This window comes from Dama dama, chromosome 5 (assembly GCF_033118175.1).
Source record: "Dama dama isolate Ldn47 chromosome 5, ASM3311817v1, whole genome shotgun sequence".
In the NCBI taxonomy this organism is placed as follows: Eukaryota; Metazoa; Chordata; class Mammalia; order Artiodactyla; family Cervidae; genus Dama; species Dama dama.
This window is the reverse complement of record NC_083685.1, coordinates 124,751,556-124,775,754: the sequence shown is the minus strand read 5'-3', so window position 1 is coordinate 124,775,754 and position 24,199 is coordinate 124,751,556. Positions and strand designations below refer to the sequence as shown.

The window sequence follows — 24,199 nt, the reverse complement described above, 5'->3', positions numbered from 1 at the left end:
AGTCGGCGCACCGCGGCCACTTAGCCGTTGGGCGTGTTGCTAGGAGCTGCCTGAACGCCCCTTTGCTAAGCGGACGGTACCTGGGTTCCGAGGCCGGTGAGCTTCTTCCTCCCGGTTTTCTGCATAACTACCGCTACGGGGCTCCAAAGTGAAAGTCGCTCAGTTGTGTCCGACTCTTTGCGACCCCATGGACTATACAGTCCATGGAATTCTCCAGGCCGGAATACTGGAGTGGGTAGCCTTTCCCTTCTTCGGGGAATCTTCGCAAACCAGGGATCGAACCTCGGTCTCGCCGCATTGCGGGCGGATTCTTTACCAGCTGAGCCACAAGGAAAGCCCATGTAGGTCCCAAACCAAACATTTAAACTTCTTCCAGGAACTTCCCTGGTAGCCCAGTATTAAAACTCTGCACTTCCACTGCAGGGAGCACGGGTTCGATCCCCGGTCTAGGAAGTAAGATCCAACATGCTTCACGGTGCAGCCAAAAAAAAAAAAAAAATTCTTTCAGCATCTTTTTGAGGGCTGACTGGTGGAAAGGTGGAGGGCGTGAGAAATGTGTCAAGAGTGGAAAACTGATGGGCAGTGAAACCATAAAGACTAGGAAAGTGGCTGTGACCTTCAGTTATGAAAACCAAAGCTGTGAAGCCAGGATGAAACCCAACACCACCACCTAATAAAAACAGTAACACTTTTTGTGTTGATTACAGAGTTTATTAAGGATTTTTCAATTTTACAAAGGAAGATGGGGTTAGTGGTTTGGCTTATTCGAAGGTTGGTGGGTCACCACTGTCCAACCATGACTCAAGTCTTTCAACCTGTGCACCTCCTCCAGTACTCCCACCGTCACTGACATGTCCTGCCAGGCATGTGGAACAATACATACTAAATACACTTCATCAGGTAGGAACCAAACTCAAACCGTGACAGTTAAAGGGGTAAGAAGGTAGCAAATTATATGCACCAAAGTAATTTCCTTGAATTCATAGCAATTGGAAATGTTTACAAGCAATCAGTCAGTCACCAGTTGGAATATCATGCAGAGGATGGACAATCACGTTGTTACCTAATCTGTGCAAGTTGATAGTAATGTGGTTAAACTGTTTTGCTTCAGAATTCTTAGTATCCCTCCCAATGTTCCATGATTTTCCTCAAGATAATCCACTTACATGTAAGACAAAATAAAAATAAAAAATTCCCTGAAACCTAGGAATTTGCAATCTGCAATGGCTAACATCTGATAACCCTAAAATTTCCTTATATGTTTCTATATTTACTATCATGGACCACAGGAATAATAAGGAAAATTTGAGTTTGGAGAGCTATAAGCAAAAACTCTACCAGTATTTTAAAATGAAAAGACATTTTATTAATTTACGGTGACTTGGTCTAATCCTCTAGGAATGGAATAATAAATATTCAATTAGTTGATCTCTGCATTTTTCCATGAAAACCTTTCAGTCAGAAGACTCGACTCTTGGCCTCAAGTAGATTCATCAGTTTCCTGGCAAGGCTCCTCTCCAGTTGGTGCAGGAGCTACTCCTTGAGGACAATCTATAACCCCAGGCATACCTTGCACAATACCATCTGCATCTAGTCTTTTTTTTACTGAGATGGATAGAAAGAACTCAGAAAGGGGTAGGACTCTGAGCAGCAGTCATTAGAGGAATTTTTGTTCCCTAGAGAACTCAAGGATTATGAATCAATATTTCCCCAACCAAAGCCTTGCACTGTAGAAAATCCAAGAATTGAGTTCTAATAACACGTTAGATGTTACAAATGGTTAAATGCCTCCAAGTGTATATTATCTGAAATTACAACCAGTAAGTTCTCAGAAAGTATGTGAACATGGTTAATGTTGCAATTAAGTGAATGTTCTTGAAGATAAACTGCTACTTAGTGGTATGATGTTCTGAAGACAAGAACAGGAAGGCCCACAAAGGCTTTGGGACCAACTGTGCTTTGAGGTCACTTATGTCCAAACACTGAAGTATACCTCAGTGTCTATTGAGTAGATATGAAGTAGAAATCCAAATACTTCAGGATGTAGCAAACTTCATCCATTACAAACAGCAAAAACCTCAGGAATCTTCAAAGGGTTATGTCAGTATCATCTAATAGAAACATTAAAGTGAAAGTGAAGTCGCTCAGTCATGTCCGACTCTTTGCGACCCTGTGGACTGTAGCCTACCAGGCTCCTCCAACCATGGGATTCTCCAGGCAAGAATACTGGAGTGGATTGCCACTTCCTTCTCCAAATAGAAACATTAATTCTGCTCAGATTTATCATCATTTTGGAGATTAGGTTGAAATTTGTCTCTTTATGAAAATGGCTCACAAAAGAACCCAACAGAACCAACCTTATCTGTGGCAAAGTCTGGCTTCTAAGGGACAGCAAGTTGGGTCTGCTGCTGCTTTATGAGAAACCAACAAACCCATATTCCTGCATGGACAGAGCACCCAGATACTCTACGAAGACAGCATCATGGCAGGTTTAGGGCTATCTGCTCAGGCAGGTCTCACTCCTTCCTTCCTTCTATTGTTTAGTGTTACCTAAATCTACATCTTAAAATTCTTCATAATTTAAACTTATGTCTAATTTTATGTGGCACATTCTTTCCATCTTGATAGTGACAAATTCTTGAGGTCTTATGGTACCTTTATTCTTTAATTACAGTGACTAAAGTTCAAAGTATTCCAATGTTAATAAAAATACTGTAAATATCAGATCTAGCTTTTAAATAAAACTCACGGTGCTGGGCTGAAGGTGGCTCTGGCAGAGTCCACCACCATGTTTCAAAATGCTTAGATCCCAGACCTATGCAGCTGGATTGTGTGGGTGTCATTTCAAAAACCCTCATGTCCTGGCCATGGGTTAGCCCTCTGTGAATAAGATTTTTAACCACTAACTGGAAACAATTCTATATTTAACAGATTAATATTAAGCAATCTGAATTTACTGTTATTTCCCAGAATCTGATCTAGTCCCAAGAGATACCCATACGAGATTTACAGAGTGCTTTTTTACTTCAATGTTAACACAATTATCAATTAGTTCTCCTGTTGGAAAGATTAAGGCTTGTGTCAAAAGGCAGTATTTCTTCTGCTGGACCTTAAAGTCTCCTATTACTAGTTTCACTGGGATAGATTTTATGTAAGGTCCCAAGAAGGGAATTACATACTACATTCTCAAGACTGACTCTAGAACAACTGGCTTCATGAGACAGAGGTTACAAATATAGTTAACAACAACAAAAAAATTAAGTGATTTGTTTTACATTGATTTGAAGAAAAAATTCATCATGAGATACATGTTTAGCTTTTAAATATAGAATGATTGTATAAATTAGACTCAGCTGAAAGGACAATTTAGCAAGTCAGATAAAGCTCCTAGAAACATACTGAAAATAAAACCAGATACACCCTAAGAAACATTCTATGGAGCTTCCATCCTTTAGCCACTGTTTCAATGATTATATTTTCTGATTAAAAAATTAGAACACATGGTTTGTCAAAGGACTTTCCTGGGTATAAGAGGCAATGAGTGATGCTTTTATTTTTCTAAGGCCAGACACAGTAACCTCCAAGCATTTTAATGGCTTCTGCCAGAGTGCCAGAATATAGGAAATCTGGATTGTTCTAGAAAACATAGTTACCATGGTCACCAAAGTTACAGTAACCGTAACTGATAGCTCTCCACGCCCTTATTCTTCTAAGAAGGAACTGTGACTATTTTTCTCCTTTCTTTAGCATCTTTCGCAGGAGAGGGAGATCAAAACGACTGATCTGGAGATCTCATCAGTTGCCAAAAGTTATATGTAGAGATGACTTGACTGCCTCCCTCTTCCTGAGAAGTTGAGGCAAAGGGAGCTATAGTTCTACTAGAGGACCATTTAGGGAACCCTCCAACGGAAGCTTAGTTCTGAATTACACAGGGCAGGGACCCTGCAGGAGCATGTGCTCAAGATATCTTCAGGTTGGAAAGATGCTACTGTGAACACTTAAGATAGGAGCAATACATCAATAAAGGAGGGCAAGCAGGCAGGAAAGGTGTCAGTGCGTCAGGCACGAACTCACAGATTTCCTGATTAGTTTCTTTTCCCCAGTCTCTCTTCTTCACTCATGCTTTCTAGCCGGGGCCCCTGGCAGCTGTGTTAGGACATGAGCAAGAAAGCTTGGAAGGGTTCTACCTGCTTAAAAAAACACCTTTGTTTAAAAACACTTGTATATCCAATGATTAGCAATTAAGATGTGAAAATAATTAACTACTTAGTAGTTAAATTTTACTAATTATCAAAAGTCCTGGCCTCCTGGGATCAGCAGCAATACAGATGGAAGTTGCACTGCATTTCTTAAAGCTTTTTCTGAATGCTTAATAGTCTCTTTCAGTGTTAATTGCACTTGTAAAACACATCTGGTTTTTTCCTTTAATTTGCAAAATCTGCTCATTTTCTTTTTTCATTTATAAAAAGAGGAAAAGGGTCAATTTATCACTTGCTCTACAGCTTTTCTGAATTTGATCAAGATTCCATGCAGATCTGTGTGACAGGTGTAAGGAGAACAGCTACTTTCAGGGGCAGACTGCACTTATCATCAAGCCATGTCAGAGCTTGGACTGCAGTGACTTTAGGTGCTTGTAAGATTCATGGACCTGCAGGGAAGGGAGAGAGAAAATATTACTGAGAAGGAGCTTGCAATTTAAATAGCATTTTTTTTTTTTTTTTTGCTGCACTGACTCCTGTGACTCAGAGGCCCTTTGTTGTGGTGCAGGGGCTTCTTGAGTTGTGGCACGAGGGCTCTCTAGTCACCCCACGGCATGTGGGATCCCAGCCGTGGATCAAACACACGTTTCCTGCATTGGAAGGTGGATTCTTAACCATTGGCCCACCAGGGAAGTCCCAAAATAAGGTATTTTTAATCGAAAAATTATCTGAACCTTATCTGGATCCTGATTCAAAAAAATCAAAGGGGGGTGGGGGGAGAATTGAGCTAACTGGGAAAAATCTGGACACTGACTGGCTAGTTCATGATATTAAAGAATTATTGTTAATTTGTTTAGGTGTGAGAATGGTACTGTGGTTATGCTTTTTTAAAAAAAGAATCCTTATCTTTCAGAGATATACTGAAATATTTATGAATAAAATTACCTGATACCTTGGATTTGATTCAAAATAATTCTCAGTTGGGAGGTTCAGATGAAATGCAACTGGTCATGAGCAGACAGTTGTTGAAACACGATCAAGGAAGGGTACAGGGAGATGCACTGCAATGTTCTATTTGTGTATATGTTTGAAATTTTTCAATTGTTGTTAGTTAAGGAAACTAAAAACCCACATACTATAGGAAAGATCTTGTTCCCTTGAGAACCTTTCTCTCAAATAAAGGGACTGTCTGAAGTGGTCATGAGAGCTCGCAAAGCTTCCACAGGTGGTCATTCTCCGAGGGCTTTCCTGCCTTAATATTTAAATGAATAACTTCAAAAGGTGAAAGACACTTTTTTTTTACCTCTGTTTTGTTGAGTGGGGATTTCTTGGCCCATTCAAACAAGTTTTCATACACATTCCCATCATAGCGGCCAAGCACAGAGCCCAGTGTCACATCCTGAAAATCAAATGCATCCACCAGAGCGACCGCGTCAGGGCGAATCGCAGTCAGCAGCTCCTTTATGCGCTCGTTCACCTGGGTGATCTGAGACTCTGTCATGATGCTCCCCTAAACGGAAGAAACAAGCAAGCAAGCACAGACGTTATAAGGTACGTATACAGATGGATGTTTATGAATATACAGACACACACATATGCACAACTACAAAGTAAACCAAAATTATTTTCTATAAAAAATTAAGAAGTAAATAAATAAAGGGACTTAAACTTAGAAAATCCTGACCTGAAGAAAATCCCCTGCATTCTGACTGATTCCATACAAAGAATACAAGAGACACAAACGCCTTAGGACAGCTTGGATGGACTTCTCTTGAATCTGGAGGACTTTTTCCGTAAAGAGCTTAACTGCCACATAGTGGCAATGTGCCTAGATATAAAGAAAACACCAGAATGTAAGAATCTCTGAAAAAGATTCAACAGTGATAAGGTTTCTGTACCAAGAAAATGAGGCAGGTTGGTGAAGGATGGAGGGGAGGGGGGCGGAGAGGAGAACCATCACTGACCTCACTTGCCCGAACAAGGTCAATGGACGTTAGGTTCCACGCTACCTCCTTGCTTTTTCTGTGAATCACTTCAGTCTGAAGGTTTTTAGCAGCAATCTCTACTAATCTATTTAAAAAAAAAAAAAACAACCTGGAAAACTGGAGCCCAAGAAGGTGACGGTGAATACTCGTGCCTCCCACCTAGGCCCCGGGCCTGAGGCCCCTGCAGCGCAGGTCCCAGCTCTTGTGGGTGCACTCACCTGGCTGCTCGAAGCTTGTACGCCTCTGTCAGGCTGTCGGGGCTGTTGATATCCACCACGGTTGGCCAGACGGCCACCTGCTGTGGCTGGATGCGCTGGCTGGGCAGGTCATTCAAGTAGGACACCATGCCACATACCAACTTGCCTGAGTGCACCTGGTCGTAACTTTTCATCAGGAACCTAGAAGTCACCAGGAAACATGCTCTCAGTAACTGTGCTTCTCATGAAACAGAAATAAGATGAACTCCTGTAATGACTTCAAACTATGTGACAGGGTTTCGTACTAGTCTGAGCACAAGATAAACATCCTGGGTCAGGATGGAAGGCAAAATGACGTCTTTCAGGAACAAACATAACGCAAAGAAAAAACATGGGAACAGGTATCAGTGGAAAGGACTCGGACATTCCTGAGAACACAGGATAGAAATCATGACTTAGATTCTCACCTGGCCGTCTGCAGCATCATGACAGTGTTTTCCCCCTCGAAGGTGCAGGTTGGGGTAAAATTGACGTAAATATTTGGAAGTCCACTGCAGTGAGAATAGCCATGCCCGCCACAGGCCATCCGACAGGCTTCAATAGCAGTGTTTGTTGTCCAGGATGTGAAAGCCTTCAGCCCAGCGGTGAGCGCGTGAAGCTGAAGGGGGAAGCACAGGCCATCAGGATGTCTGTGGTGCTAACAGCCTGCGTTCCAAATAGACACACTGAACCTCACTTAATAGAAACTGTCACTTGCAGAATCACTTGCCAGGGAATTGCCTGGCATCCAGGGCTCTGTGCTGTCATTGCCAGGGGCCTGGTTTGATCCCTGATTAGGAAATTAAGATCCTGCAAGATGCCCGGTGTGGCCAAAAAAACTCAGTAAACAAAAACCAAACAAAATCACTTGCCATGTAAGTAAACTGAAAAATATCCTCATCTGATTAGTCTAAACTAATAACTAAACTAATATTTAGTCTAAACTAGTAACATTACCACATTCCCTTCTGAACTGTTCTACGTGGCAAAAAAAGGCACCACTTTTTTTGCTCAATAAAGGACCAACATAGTACAGTAATTCTGAAACTTAAAAACATGGATAAATCCATAAAAATATGGATTCTTTTCAAGGTATCCCAATGTTTAATTTTCTCTGCACACGATCCCACAGGAAGTATGAACAAGAAGGGTTCCCACAAGGGACAGAGACCAGACACAGACCTCAGGCAGCTCACTCAGGTCCCCGTGGCCGATGTCTTCATTAATCCGATGATAGGTCTCTTTCATGTATGCGCCTACAAACTGGAAGGCATAGGCAGTGGCCAGGAGGGGAAAAAGTTTATATTGCTGGGTTTGATAATCCAAAATCTGTGGTTCTGCTTCACTAAAGTATATGAAAAAAGGAAAAACAAACAAACAAAAATAAATAAATAAATGCCTATACAGAGCTCACTACATGCCAGATTCTGGACTAAGCACTTTGATAGGTTACTTTATCTAATCCTCACAAAGATCCTGTGAGGTGATTTTTATTAGCTCTATTTTACAGATGGGGAAAATGAGGTTAAGAACCTACCTGGGGTCACAGATTCTTGATTTAAATCTAGGCTATTTGTGGCTACAGAAGACCACACTCTGAACCACCTTGTTGAACACATGAACAGGATTTTCTAGTTGACATTCGTATTTTTCTTAATCTTTCCAGTCTTTCCAGTTTGACTATGAAAACAGTATTCTCATGGCAACATACAGAACCAAACTTTGTTAACTTCACAGGAGGAAGGCAATGTTGAAGGACGTAGCTGGTAGAATAAACTATATTCTGACCACTAATATGAGAAGACCCAGCGCACTAAGTTTAATATTTAAAGTCTAAGAAGGTCCACTGAGCATGCAAAAAAAAGTCTGCTCTTACCAATTTCTTTATTCCTTAAGAGTAAAACGTTTATCAAAGAGTCATGCCCAATTAGTAGGCAGTAATAAGAACAAACTATGCCCAGGAACACAACAGGGAATCAAGTTTAATGTCACTTTCACCACATCCAATTTGTGATTGTTAGCAGCAATTAGAACCTTCACACCACACCTTCAGTGTTTTGAACACTTCACTTATAAAGCTCTAGTAATATTATCGTTTTTCTTAGAAGGTTAAAAGTAATAATTAGGTGCTTATTCTCATCTTTCCACTTAAGGAAGTTTAAGTTCTAAGTAGCAGACCCAGTACACTGCCATCCTAGCTAATTTTATAACAAATGCACTTTCTCCACATCACATTTGGGAATTTTGATATCTGGATGGGGTTCATGCCAGACCTTTAGTACTGAGCTCATCTCAGACTTTACCCTTACCCTGGCTTGATTTCAGACTGATGCCTCACGGCACTGTATCGGATGGCAATGGTGCATGCCTTAGACAGACACCGAGCGGATTCTCCCACGAGGACGGCCCTGATGAACACCATGGTCCCGTAGGTCAGCTTGTTACTCAGGGGTTTTACGTACGTGCCATCAGGCTTCACCTGGAAAAAGAACATGAGACAGATGCTTCCTTCTGTTAAACCCAAGTGGCAGTTTATTCTCAAAATGTGGTCCCCAGAAAGGCAGCATCAGCACCACCTGATGCTCAGTCCTTACCCTGACCGCCTAAATCAGAAACTCTGGGGGCTAAGTAACCTAGGTTTTAGCCAGCCTTCCAGGCGACTCTAATGTATGCTAAAGTGTGAGCCCCACTGGTTTAGCAAACCAAGACATGCTCTTCACACTTGTCAACTGATCTGAGTTCATGGTCACAATAAAAGCATCATCAGAAGTAAAAAAAATCTGCTATTACCTTCCAAACGACAGACCATTCCAACCCTGTGATTATCAACGGCCACTGAAACCCCTGTCTGACACGTCTGCTCCTATTTTCCATCTCACTGTACCTGGGCATGTTTCATCAGCATGTTTTCTCTGGGAATACGATAGCTGTCCATCTTCAAGTAGCCATTATCCATCTCATCATAGCCAAATTTGGGGCCAATGTCTCCTACGGTAATACCTACCGCAGATGAAAGGAAAGTCACACGGTGTTTTATGTTCTGGAATTCCTGGCTCCCCTCCTCTTCTTTAGTAATATATTATACTTTTTGTAGAAGATAGTGACTGGTTTAATTTTCCATCTCAACATGAGATAATCCTAACCTGGCAAAGGCTTATGGGTCCCAAGTTCACGAATAGGTACAATGAAGGCATGTAGTCCATAACATTTCCCCTGAGTGATGAGCTGGGCAAGTACAATAGCATGATTCGAAGTTTTTCCAACTACAACATAAAAGAGAACAAGAGAGGAAAGTGAGCAAACGTTTTACATTTCCAAAAGACAAAAACAAAAGAGAGAAAAACATATGTTAATTGTAAGACAAAGATTCCATCAATAGCAAAATTCATTACATTTTGGCAAAGTAAGCCTTCATTTTAAAAATGTGTGTGTGTGTGTGTATTTTTACTGGAATATAATTGACATATAACATCATCTAAGTTTAAAGTAGACAACATGTTAATTTGATAGCATTTTAAAGAAGATATTTTACTTGTTCTACTTATTTTTCATTCATTTACATAAAGACATTTTTAGGATAATCATAGAATATTAAATTACTTCCTTTTTCTCCCTTAAGGCAGGGCTTTCCAAAATAGTAGCTACTAGCCACATGTGGCTATTTACATTTAAATTAATTATTATTAAATAAAACAGAAGATTCAGTCCCTCAGTCAGCTAGTTACATTTCCAGTGCTCAGGTGGCCAGTGGCTACCCCGCTGAACAGCAAAGACAGAGAATATTCCACCAATGCAGAACACCCCATTGTACTATAGGATACAGCTGCTTTAAGAGATTTTTGGTTAGTGCATCCAGAAATACTTCCCTTTTATTGCATGCTAGTTTTTTTCCTTATCAAAATGTAATACCACATATTAAAATATATAATGTGGATAACAAAATCCTTCATTTGAAATATATGTATCCTAAAATAATAACTCAGAATAGAAGACAATATTAAATAAATTTCATATCAAAGCTATTTGTAACAAAAATTTAAAAACTAAAACACTTTTCTTTTTTAAAAATACTCATTTCTATTTCTGTTTGATTATTTATTTGGCTGTGCCAAGTCTTAGTTGCGGCACATGGGATCTTTAGTTGAAGCATGTGGGATCTATTTCCCTGACCAGGGATTGAATCCAGGCCCCCTGCATTGGGAGGGTATAGTCTTAGCCATTGAACCACCATGGAAGTCCCTCAAATACTTTTCAATACATAAATGACTAACCAAACTGGGAATACTAAATTACTTTAAATGATGATTATGGAAGTTACGCTAACACAAGGGAATGCTTAGATAAAAATGTATGAAAAGCAGCAAAATTGACAGCTGTCCTCTGCACTTTACAAGTGTATAAATATCTGTAACAGGTAACACAAGAGAATGTGAAAAGCTCAGCATAGTTTAAGCCATAAGAGTTTTTTCTATATTTCAAAATTATATTCTCATAGAAGCTCTACATTCTAAACACAATGTTATAATAAGCCTTCAAAACAACCAGTTACTGTTAAAAAAAATTCACTTACGTCCACCAGGCCACCACTTGATCGAGGTTACAGTAGGACTGTTGAGAATGAACTCCTGGGTTTCAGGGTCGTAAGTGGCTGTGGTTTCCAAGCCTCGAAGATGGGTTCCTAAGGAAATGAATTATACCTACTTCAGATAGAATATGGGAAAAAACAGTTACAGGGTAAAATCTCCTGCCCAGTTCCTTTAAAGTGCTAGCATCTCAGAGACTAACAACTCTAAAAATAAAACATCTGTAGATGAGCTACAAATGGTTGATAACCAAGATCCTGAATTTCCGATGCTTAAATCAGGTAGTTCGTATTAAGCTGAAAATAAAAATGTCAAGCATGTTCCATTTCTATATTTGATTTACTGCACAGCAGTGGATAGGGAACATTTATTTACCTCAACCAAAAGAAAATGTAAAGACATAAGAATCATAGTTTCCTGAGATCACAGGCTATGACTTTAATAGGGAAGCTAACTGCCTTTTTAAAGGCATCTCTTAAGTTGTCGGTGTGCCAATTTCGACTCATTTGTATTGTGTCTACCACACCAATTCAACATTCTGGAATTCGGTATTATAACAAAGAATGAGATAACACATGACACGAAGAGACTGCAGCTAAAGTTCTCGTAAACTGAAAATTTATTTCAGAGTGAATGCTAGAAAGGAAAACAAGTTTTAAAACTTTAAAAGTTATAACCATTATGGGAAAAAGAAGACCTGAAATGGTGATTTTTTTTAAATTTCTAAAAGTCCAACAATAAGGTCCAAGTTCACCCTGCAGGCTTCCAACACTAGGCTTTCATTTATTTCTGACTGGTTCACCACTTTCATGTTTATTGGAGATGGATGGGATTTGTGTTTTAAATCCTAATGAAAAAGTGAAAGTCGCTCAGTCAGGTCCGACTCTGCGACCCCATGGACTATACAGTCCATGGAATTCTCCAGGCCAGAATACTGGAGTGAGTAGCCTTTCCCTTCTCTAGGAGGGATCAAACCCAGGTCTCCCGCATTGCAGGCAAATTATTTACCAGCTGAGCGACAACGGAAGCCCAAGAATACTGGAGTGGGTAGCCAATCCCTTCTCCAGTGGACCTTCCTGACCCAGGAATCAAACTGGGGTCTCCTGTATTGTAGGCAGATTCTTTACCAACTGAGCTATCAGGCAAGCCCTTAAATCCTAATACAAATGTGCCAAAATTCTTTGAAAAAAGTTACAGAAAAATGTTCTAAGTGACCCTCTCCCTATCCTGAAGTCAATGATGAGAACTTCTTACCCGATTGCTTTGATAATGCCAGATTTCATTCACCACTTAAAATTAATTGTAAAACATTCAGAAACTTCCATGTTGAATAACAGAAATGGCCATTTTATGGGTGATCAACAACTTTCCCCTGGGTGAGAATCAAGGAATCAGACAATGAGACTCCTCTCACCAAAGAAGAAATTTTTATACAACAGGTAATGACAGAAGCGTGTTTTCAAATGCACAACTGAACCAAATAGTATTTCACTTTGTGTCTTAGGAAAATCCTGTAAAATACTCTTTAGCATCGAAGCTGAAAGTCAAATGAACAATCAAATTAAGATGAAGCTGTTACAGGAATAAGGAACAAAGAGCAAATATACACTAGACCAGCTGTTCTGAAACCTCTGAGTAGGCAAACAGAAGCCACAAGTAGATGAATGGATACCATTCAAACACAAATAGCAATACAGAATGAGTGCTACCAGGAATAGCCACCAGCTTGAGCCCCATCCAGTTCACAGAGAAAGGTAGGTCGGGGATGGAAAGAAAAAAAGTAAGGTGATACATACAGAATGTGAAATCAATTACCTGGAAGTACAACTTATCTTATTTTTACTAAACTTTGGCCAAAGCCACTTTTAGAAGTTTACTGAATGTAGTGAATCAACACAAATAATGTCAAGGTAAAAAATGCTGCATGTTTTGGTTATATAAGCCACTCACTTCCCTTTAGCACACATGCTATTAACATGTATTTCTTCTGGAATATGTGTAAGTTCATTAAGCTATCAGTACCAAAGGGAATCATAGTAATGAAGAAAAAGAGATGGGTTCAGACTCTATACAAATTCTGTACAAATGCAGTGAACCTGAAAAACCACTTAGTAAGTAAGACCTAACTCTTAATTCTTGATCTGCTGAAGGGGAACCATGAATAAATAATCAGTATATCTGTGATAACATAAGCTTTAATTTCTGCTGACCAAGGCATTGTCTATGCCAAGACTTACACATGTGAAAACCTGGAGCGCTGCAGAAAGACTGCATTTAAACAGATCTCACAAAGCTTGTGGAGACACCACCGCTGGCACCTGATGGACGCTCCATGTGCGCTAGGCTTGCAGAGCCCCACCCAACCCAGAAGGTAGACTGAATGCACCATACCATGACCCATCTCTGTTTGGGCATAAGTGCCAACGATCTCCAAGTTCCAGGCAGGCATGAAGAAGCGCTCCTGCTGTTCCTCGGTTGCCTGGTGCAGCAAGGTGGGCAGGAACATGCCCAAGTGAAGATCCAGAGGCCCAGGCTGCCCTCGATGCACAAAGCTTCAAAGAAATACCAAGGATGGGTATTTGAGAGTCATCAGGTGTGAGAGAATCAGCAGTTTGAACAAACAGCAAGGGAAGGAGAAAAAAAATACCTTCTGTTAAGTATGAATTAGTTGAGTAGACTTCATCATGGATGGGAGCACTGCCCCTTTCTGTATTACATTATAACTCTTGGTTACTTCCATTTTTCTTAAATTGGTGAGAAGTATTTTCTAATGCGACGCATTTCTAAAATAACTAATCTTGGCAGAGATTGGAAACTGATTCCAAAGCCTGTGCAGCCAAGACCATGTGACCAAGGCAAAGGATTACAGCCTTGCAATTAAGGTAAATAAAAATTCTGAAGAGGCTTGATGGAATGGAGAATTGAAGTTGTACAATGACATATATTCTAATGAAAAGTTGAGACGGGAGAACACAGAAGTTCTCTTGGAAAAAATTTTTCCAGGATCTAATAATAATGTTTCTGGGTTGGAAATCTTTTCTGTCTATAAAACATCCAGCATTAATCCACATTCCTCACATAATTTTGGTCATTTCATTCGGATTCATTAAAATACCAGCCACATGCTATTTAAACAATTTAATACAAAAACTGACGGTGCTCTTCACCCCAATAATTAATTTCAGAAATAAAAAGACATGCAATTTTTAGTGAAGATCATGATAGTCACAAATAACAGATTCATGCATAACAAGTGCTCCATTACAGTCATATGGGAATTATCAAAATTACAATAAACATGTTAACTGTCATCTAAAATCCAATTTCTAAAGTCATTATTTTCCATTTAAAATTTGCAAGTGCCCTAGACTTTTATGTGAATTTATTTCTAATAGGAAATAATACTATACAGCTTTGTAATTTTGCATGCTACTGGCATTTTATCTAAATTCCAGCTCTAAACTAATCAATTCTATGTTGCTCTTACTATGTTCTTTATCTTAGAAATGAGCCTAAACATTTCAGTTTCAAAACTTCTCTGTTCCACTTGAGGAGGAAAATAATCAGGGGGAGGGTGCTCTAGGTGAGGGCTGATCTGTGATGTCTTCTCACAAGGGCTGGGGTGAGCTGAGCTTTCAGCTAACCAATCACATGAAAATCAAAAAATGCATGAATAACTTCCTCATTTTACAAAGAAATTAAAGCTGAGATGAATTAAGTGTTTTCAGGTCAGAAAGATAATGGCAGGACTTCCCTGGTGGTTCAGTGGTTAGGACTCCATGCTTCCAATGAGAGTAAGGGGACAGGTTCATTCCAAGTTGGGAAACTAAAAATTCCACAGGCCTCAAAGCACAGCCAAAAAAAAAAAAAAGATCATGGCAAAATAAGGACAAGAATCTCATAGTCTAATCATGTCTTCTAGTGTAATCCGGGCTGAGGATGATGGTGGGGACATTAGAAAGACCTGAAAAACCAGTTAAGATTTGGAAGCATCAAACTGGAAATCCTGTAAGATACTACCACTGGTGGCAACTGAGTGAAAGGTCCATGGGATGTCTCTGGGCTATTTTTGCAACTTCCTATGAATCTATTTCACTTTCATGCATTGGAGAAGGAAATGGCAACCCACTCCAGTGTTCTTGCCTGGAGAATCCCAGGAACGGCAGAGCCTGGTGGGCTGCCATCTATGGGGTCGGGCACGACTGAAGCGACTTAGTAGCAGCAGCAGCAGCAGCATGAATCTATAGTCATTTCAAAATAAAAAGTTTTTTGTTTTTTTTTTAAATTGTGGAAAATCCTTGGAAAAACAACATTCCTGGGATGACAGAGTACCTTTCACTCACAAACAGAAATGTCAACTGTCCTGTTTTTAAAGGAATGGTGTGCAGGAAGAAAAATTAAACATGTGCCTAGGAGCTATAAGAAGAGAACTCTGAACGACGGCCAAAAGTTGTGGCCTGAGCCTAACCACTCTCAGTGCTGACAGCCTACTTTTCCATGGCTAGAAACCAGAGCAATTCCTGGTGAAGGAGAGGTCGCTCTGAGGCACCCTTCAGACTCATCATGGGCAGGTGTATATCAGGGAATAATGACCAACACCAAGGGTTACCACAGAGCACACTGAGAAGGGCGGGGGAAAACTACTATCATCACCAACTGCTCTGAAGCTAAAGTTGTTTCCAGGAGTAAAACGTCTCTTGTAATTAGGGTAAGGATTATTCAGAAGTGGAGGAAATGTAGAAACGCTACAAGGACAAAGTTACCTGGGTAGTTTTTGATTTAAATCAAGTATTGATATTTGCTGTAACCTTTATGCATGATAAAGATCATAAATTATTTTAAATTAATTTACTTTATAATTGCAAAGCACCAACATTTTACTTGGTAAGGAGCTGCAGTCAATTCTTTCAAAAGGATTAACACCAAAAGGCTTTCCCCATATCTCCTACATGACACAGGGCTGGGAAGGCTGGCCAGTAGTGAGGACAAACGATTAGATTAATAACATATGAGAAAGGAAGAAATCAAAATAGCAACTCAATGCACAGCATGATTATAATCCTAGGAAATCAACAAAACACCAATACCATCAATCATAAATTAATTTAGAAAAGGTATAGGCTAAAAAAAAAATCATTCATTTTTATCCATTAGAACCATTCAAATAGAAATCCTATTAAAGAGAAAGGTGATTTATAACAGCAATAAAATATTTTTAAATTTTAAAGAAGTTAGCTTAGAATATTAAAGATTTAATTATGAAAACACATAAATACCTAGTAGAATGAATGAAAGATCCGAGTAACAGAAATCACTAATTCTTAGTTCACAGTACGAAGGAAAATTAATACTTCCCAAGGAAATACTGGGATTTAATGTAACACAGGTTTTAAATTCCTATAGAATATTCTATAACTTGATAAATTGAGATCAGAATTCATCAAAAAGATAAGTGTGCAAGAACACTAAATACATATATCTTGAAACATAGGCTAAGCCTACTATTGTTATAGCTTATCAGATTTTTTTTTTCTATCAGATTTTTAAATATCTTTAAAACAACAATGAGCCAAAGCTTATGTTAGAGAAAACAGAAAGAAAAAAATTAATGTAATATATTTAAGGTTCCATAAATAAATTGAAACTATTACAAAACTCTAAGATAAACTAGAAAGAACGTAATAAAGTGAAAGAGCTATTAGTTAATAAACATGAATACTGTTTGTGAGACTGATCACTGTATCACACACAAGTAAAAACACTAAACACAAATTCAACAAACAAAAAAGGGAATAAAATGGAAGCTAATTACCCAAGATATGAGAAGAAAACTTACACCTAGTCAGAGACGGATGCACTGAGGCCAAAATATTTAATAAAACAGAACCTACAGAAACAATATCATTTTCTAAGATCAACATGCCGGTTCAGAAAATGCCAGTTCATACATATGAAATGCAGAGAGTAATATCCAAGCTCATTAGCATTGGTAAATGAAAACTTTAATTCTTAGATAGATATAAAGTAGCAAAAAACCAAAGTCACCATGTTGATGGGACAAAGGAGACACGAGTACACTAAATATATCAAAACCTATTCCATGTCTTGTGCAACAAAATCTATAAAGTGCTCATTCTCTTCAAATGTAGTCATTCATCTCTGAGAAAGATATTCCAAAGGCATAACCCAAAGAATACAGCTTTTGTAAATATGTTTATATTGTTATTACTAACAGTGGGGAAATTAGAATATCCAGAGAGCGAGTCTCATGGGAAGGCCAACAGGGAAGGGAATCACTCTGGGAAAAAAGAGGATGGGAGGCTATTGGAGAGACAGAGCAGTGAGATCCAGGAAGAGGAAGATTAGGGACTTACAAGATCAAGTGCATGACCTATTTTTCAAGCTTCAAAGGTAGAGTATTTTCACATTTTAGTATTAGAGATGGGAATCTGCAAAGATACTGCAGCATCCTCAAGGATGATAAGTATGTACTACAGAAGCTCTATTTCCCTTAATAATTATAACAATAACAGAAAAGGCAAGAAGAATCCCTATGAAGTGGCCAGAATTTGATATGATCAACTAACCATGACGACCAAGACACTATCTGCTTTGTGACCTGGAGAGACATATGGTCAGGAGATAATTAACCCTAGACCATGTCCCAGACAGTCTCTTTAACAATGGAGCCCCAGGGAGAGGGGGGCTCCTGGACCCTCCTCGGTCCAGGCCAGATCCACAGACGCAGTATGTGTTGGGCTTGTGTGCCTGTACAGACAGGAGTGTGTTTAAAGGAAGGAAGAGAGAACACTGGTGAGCTAGATTTTCTGCAGGTGGTTGAATTTTAAGATTCTTGAGGATCCTGGAATATGATTGAGTACTAAGTTTCTTCACTTCTCAGAGGCTTCCTAGAGGCAAAGAATCCCAAACTGGAATGTTACAGCTACAGTAAGAACGTGAGATAATCACTGTTGACCAATGTTTCAAAGTCTCAGAATTTAAGTAGTCAAATCATCATCCTGTACAAGTTGCTCTATTTCCAATCCCGCTGATGCTGAAGTACTTTTTATATATTCTCGATAAGATTATACTCTCATGGGATGTTAATTAGCCAACAGACTGGCTTTTTAGGAAAAGAACAGCACTCAGAGAAGCACAACTAATATGAACTGGCAAAGTTCCAGCAAGAAACAAGACCTAATTTTAAAACTCTGTTCTCTAATAAACCATAGAGATTAAGACAAAGTTGGTTTCAAACACAAGAAAGCATTCAGAAACTAGAAGGAAGAAAGGAAAGAAAACTAACAAATACAATCTTGCCCAGAGCAGCACAGGACCTTAATCGAACCCTCGGGGCTCCTCAAACCAATGAAGTTTAAGTCTTCAATTCTTCTTCTCTTCCTTCAAATATACATGGGAAATATACCTCATAAATAGAGGCAGAAGAATAAGACAGACCAACAAGAGATACACAGATCAGACTCATTTAGTTTCACAGGAGTTTACATCTAATGTCTCTGGCAAACAGTATGCCTCTTAAAGTCAAATAAATTCAATGATGAATTTGAAAACAAACAAACAAAAAAGGATTCTGTACCACAAAGCTATTTCAAGATTACGAAACACCCACACACACTCCAAGAAAGGAACACTTTAGGAATGTGATCTTTCTAAACCCTGAGGACATCTTCCCTCAGGTCTGTCATCTCAGTGCTGACCATCCTGGAGTGCCTGGCAGGGTGTTCATAATACTGTCCCATGACCAGGATCTGCAGTGCCCATAGGCATTATAAGAAAGGACATTTACTTAAACCAATTCACAAGCCAAAAAGCACCAAATCAAACACAAAAGAGGAATGTCCCTGATATCTGCATCCTTTCCTCCTTCCTTTTCTTTGCTTTCCTTTATTTACATGAGGGAAACATTTTGATAATTAGGAATGACATTGGGCAGCTCAAATTCAAGACTCTTAAGCCCATCAGTGGCCTTGTCTATGAAAACAAACTTGTTTCACAAGACCAAACACAAAAACTTTTTAAAAGTTTTCACAACAATTTAACCAAGAATTCCTGGTAATTCAAAGTCCACGGGCAGGTACAGAAAAATGAATAAAAAGAAATGAAATGAAGAGCATCATAGACTTTTTTCCAACCCCCCTAGCAGCCTTCACCACTTTAACCCTCTGCCTCATTAAAATCCACATTTTTAACTTCATTAAAGCAAAGCATCTTCCACACGTTGCTGAGGCATGAAGCCTCTTAAGAACTTCCAACTAAGTCTTTAAATAAGACACCCACACAATGGAGCACTTGGCCATATTTTCAACCCCACCTTTCCAAACTGCTCAACACCCATTTTAACTGGGTGTACACATCAACGGTAAAAAATAACAATGATAGGTCTTTCAGGCCAGCATCTTGGACCAGTCTATGGGGAAATAAACTATGAGGAAATAGGTTGAACTTTAAGATTTATCAATTTAATAATAAAATTCCAACAGGGAAAAAAAAAGTCAAATGCCCAGAGTCATTTGTTAACTGAAGACCTGACTGGGCTACCCACTGACCCTCAAATGTGGACTAACCGTGACCCATTTCCGTCTGGGCGTAGGTGCCAATTATCTCGAGTCCTTTGGATGAATGCAGCCATTTCTCTTGCTGAGCAGTGGTGCCCTGATTCAGCAAGGTAGGAATAAACATGGAGTAATTGAGGCCCACAGGTTCCACAAAATTGACCAAATGTAGTCTACAGGAGAGAAAAGAAAAGGTTCTCAGCCTTATTCTAGAAACTGCATTCTACCACCATTCTTGCCAGACACGTATGGCCCGGAGGATGATGGTTAGACAAACTTAAACCCCTTTCTTATGAAATTAAGACTCATATTTATCATATGCTACCTAAAAAGCCAACAGCAGAATCTAGTGGTATCTCTTCTCCCTAGTCATTTCAGGGCCAGGATTCTGAGTTTCACACTTAATCCAGGAAGCAAATTTTACCCATGTTTTAGCCTCAGACCTCTTTTATTATTTTATTGGTGTTATTTGTTGGTTTGATTTCTTGGAACATAAGTGTGCGTTTTTGCTTTATTTTTAGGCTTTACTTGTCTTGAAAATCAAAAGAAACTCCACAGAACACTTACATTTGCTGAGCTGTTAACAAAATGTCCTAAAGAAGAATAATTTAAACTATTTTTCCATAGTAACCAAAGCAAATGTCCAGGATAGTATGTATACATTCTGGGGCCAAAGCACAAATCTATAAAGGTCTTCAGAGCTTACAGACGGGTAAAGCAGGTAATGTGAATATGTTAAAAATCACAAAGGGTCTCTGAAAATTAGTCCAGATTAAGGGAATTCGAATTTTAATGAAATTCAGTCTTTAATGATTTTCCCCTAAAAGAATCTGTGAAGTAGCCAATACAAGTCATATACACTAGTCAGCCTCGGCCATGCCAGGTTAGAGATTTTATAGGGGTCTATTCTGTCAGCTCTATCTATATAAACAGCTTAAGGCACAAAGTAAGCATCATCTAACTGACCCTCATGCTGGTTTCAAGGGATGGACAGAAAGCAGTGTCACCACCACCCTGTCCTGGCCTGTAGAGCAAGCAGAGCATAAATTCAAGAGAATGAGGGGGTAGGCTGACAACTCACTTTTGGGGAGGCCCTAAAATCATACCACCACCTTTTAAGGGTGCTGAGGACATTGGAGAAGGAAATGGCAACTCACTCCAGTATTCTTGCCTGGAAAATCCCATGGACAGAGCCTGGTGGGCTACAGTCCATGGGGTCACAAAGAGTCAGAAAAAAAAGAAAAAAAAAAAAAAAAAGGGGTGCTGAGGACAGATTCAAACATTCAAGGAGTGCCTGGACTAGCCAACATCAAAAATGCTTTTTATCCCTGAGGTCTCTGATTTTCACGCAAATACTAAATGTTAATTTAAACTGCAAGGAGAGAAAGAGGGCAAAGGAGGCGGAGGAACAGAAGAGGCAAGTGAGTTTCTAGGTAACTCTCACAGCAGCTGTTCTAGAGAGAGAAGTAAGATGCTTTGCAAAAAACATACCCATCTCACTAAGGTGGGATAATGTGGAGGTAAATGTAAAAACTGGCCTTTCAAAGGCAAGGGCACCATAGCACTCCCTAATAGCCATGCTTTATTGAAGGAGGAAATGAACCTGCAAGAATTTCTGAGAAATAAAAGCAGTAATTTAGTTGCTAAAAACAGTAGCAATATAGACACGGCCATTCCCTTATTGGAAATGAGGAGGCTCTGGGTTGGTAAAGTGCTGATGTTGACACAAAATAATTAATTCTAGAAAACTGAGAGGGAAAAAATATGTGACACAAAATAAAGACTGTCAAATAGTTATGTCTTTGACATACTGAGATTTTTTTTTGAGGCCTCTTGAAGTTAACTAAAGAACAACATCTGAGCACTTGTTTTAAGTTATGTTTAATCCTCCCTGAAGAGGCTTTTCAAGGAACTAGCTTTAAAAAACCTAAGAAGGATTAAAAAAAAAAAATCATGACTGGTTCGCATTAGAATTTTGCTACTTTAAAAATACTTTAGTTTTTACATAGCCAACAGTATAGTTAAAAGACAAAATTACAGAAAAGGTGATCAGGAAAGGAATTTGTATATACCCCAAACAGCAAAGTCTTACTTTCTCAAGGAATGGAGAGAAGAATTCTTCTACTGCTTAAGTTGAGAAAACTCAAAGTACTTTACTAATATTTTAGTCAGTTTCAAAATATTCTCATGTTTCATTTTGTGATAGGGAAACTGGATATAAAAGAGACCAGTAAATGCCCCAAAAGCCTAGAAAGAGAAATATTACTATATTTCATTAATTATAGCATCCCTCTCCCCAAAGCCAATTTTAGCGTTTAAGACATCCAATGTATCTGACAATTACTGGTACATCACAGTTAAGTTTGTCAGTGATACATAAAACACAAGTGTGAGTAACAATCGATGGTGTTCAGTAATTGCCAAGACTAATGAAACATTCTCTAACAAACATTGATCTTCCTGTCATATCCCAGAAATACTGAAAGGACGTCAAAGGGGCCTGCCAAAGGTTGTATTTTGTCTTTTTCCCAAATAGTGAGGCCTGAGTCATAAAATATAATACAGAAAAAAAAAAAAAAAAGCAAAAAAAACCTGGCTGGTGTCCCCTGATCTTTAACTCACACAAAGGACTGTGTTCTATGTCACTGTGACTTCACTGGAGCCTAGTTACACATTACACATCACCACAGATTATGAAATCTAACTAACTCTGAAACACACGGCAGCAGCCATTTAAAAGTAAAACAAAACAAACCTCTTGTTTTAAGGAAAAATCAAATTTTACTAATTTTATAAGTTCACAAACTCAATTCAGGTAAATCAGAAAACGTAATTTTCTAGGAGTTACTCCACCTCAATATCCTCACAGCCACAAGTTACAAACTTTAAAAAAAAGAGCACTTGGACGTTAGTAAGTACTCTGACTGGACTACCAAATTAACTCTGTTTTTATAACTAAAATGGAAAGAAGTTCTGAGTGTGGTCTGGAGTAAATTTCCTCTTGACAATAATAACCAGGTAAAACTCAAAAACAGATACCATGTAGTATCAGTTGGCAGTTGTGTAAGGGAGGAATGCCTATTGCAACATAAAGACAAGAGCCTGTACATGTTTCATTGTTTCATTGTTCTTGGCTCTTAAATATGTACCATCCAAATCATTTACTCTCTATTGATGACAATATTGGAGTTCTGCAAAAATGTAGAGACCTAAAACAGGAAATGCCCAATAATAAATGAGATGCTGCAAGTCAAAAAATCATACTAACATTATGCAATTATAGTGTATATTTACACAAAGGCAAAAAAAAAAAAAGTGTGTCTAAAAACTAAAAACACAACAAAAAGATGGTCTGAAAAAAGAACATACTCTTTTCAGCAGTAGGACCACTTTTATGAGGTCTCATTTAAATACCCTCACCAGATTCAACAAAGCTGGGGGTTCTCAGAATACTTCATATCCATTCTGAGGTTTGACTAAAGTTCTTCCTCATCCATCCATATTTTCCATTATTTTAAACTCAAGAGCTACATTATTATATGAAAATACAATCTGTTACTGCTCCAAAATATTTAATGTTCGGTCTTTGCAACGGAAAACATCCTTCTAAATTCAGCTTCTAAATTTAGCAGGCCTCCTTCTTAGAAGAAGCAAAGTCATTCTACATTTAAATCGCTCAAAATTGAGAGGTCTGGACCGTATGTGTATGATTCTTGAGAAAGAAAATTACAGCACCTCTATGACAAGCTTTCCACAAACGTCAGCCCTTTAAAAGGCTTAAAAATCAAAGTAAACATTATTGCCCACACATAGAACTTTAAAATGGCATGAAAAGATGTGAATTTGAGTCTTCAAACGCCAAACACTATGAAAAAGGATACCACAGATGGCGAATTCAAGGTTCAGGCTTAGGCCCTCGCTCTTAAGCTAAAGCATACCTACTTTTTAAACCACAAAATTTCATCAGGATCTGCGATGCCAAACTTCCTCATCTTCTCCACCATGGTGGCACTCTTCTTTACAGCCACCTCGTAACGCTGGCTACGGCTGAGGAAATTCAAGTTCTCATGCTGGAAATCTGGGTCTTTCAGAATGAGGTTCTCTGAAAGGGAATTAAAGGGTACCAAGAGGAAGGCAAGTAATTCAGGGCTCCGTTAAAGCTCTCTGGATAACAGGTTTCAGACTCACGGGCAGAGGTCCTCTCTCAGGATGGGCGATTCCCCCCGCCACAGCCTCCCCTGGAAGTGCGGGGGTCCCGTGGCTCCCCTAAAGCTAGGCCAGAGGCTGTGGCCTAGGCCCTACAGGGCCCTACACCCCCGACTCCTCCCGAAGGGAACCGCCAACTCTGCTCGGGAAAGGAGGGGAGGAGGCCTGGCCAGCTGCCCTCACCGATCTCTCGGCGACGCCGAGTGTTCTCGGGGCTGCCGTCCAGGACATTCGTGAGCAGCTCCGGGTTGAAGCTGGCGCCGGCCCGCTCTTTCTGCAGGTCTTGATTCATGGTGACGGCCGGCTGAGGCAGCGGGGGGCCGAGGCGGCGGCTGAGCCGGCGTCCGTGGCAGTGGCGACAGCGGGAGTCCGTGGCTCCGGCGCCGGGGCCGGCACTAAAAGCCGCCCCAGTACCAG

At 39.5% G+C, this 24,199-nt stretch overlaps 1 protein-coding gene across 3 annotated transcripts; it reads right to left on the bottom strand.

Moving 5' to 3' along the window:
- Positions 1-689: 689 nt before the first annotated feature.
- Positions 690-24,176, bottom strand: ACOX1 (acyl-CoA oxidase 1). 3 transcript variants are annotated; one of them, XM_061144775.1, is made up of 14 exons: positions 23,966-24,176; positions 23,519-23,678; positions 19,589-19,749; positions 10,991-11,098; positions 9,564-9,683; positions 9,305-9,420; positions 8,730-8,899; positions 7,603-7,765; positions 6,849-7,039; positions 6,403-6,582; positions 6,164-6,269; positions 5,884-6,027; positions 5,503-5,709; positions 690-4,648 (listed from the first exon to the last, which is right to left on the bottom strand). In XM_061144775.1, the coding sequence occupies exons 1-14, from the start codon at positions 24,072-24,074 to the stop codon at positions 4,601-4,603; spliced, it is 1,983 nt and encodes a 660-aa protein (XP_061000758.1). In that variant the 5' UTR covers positions 24,075-24,176; the 3' UTR covers positions 690-4,600. The 3 variants fall into 3 exon arrangements, with proteins under 3 accessions (XP_061000758.1, XP_061000757.1, XP_061000759.1); XM_061144774.1 differs by lacking the exon at positions 19,589-19,749 and adding an exon at positions 13,395-13,555 and having other exon boundaries at positions 23,966-24,175; XM_061144776.1 differs by lacking the exon at positions 23,966-24,176 and adding an exon at positions 13,395-13,555 and having other exon boundaries at positions 23,519-23,658.
- Between the last annotated feature and the right edge of the window lie 23 nt (positions 24,177-24,199).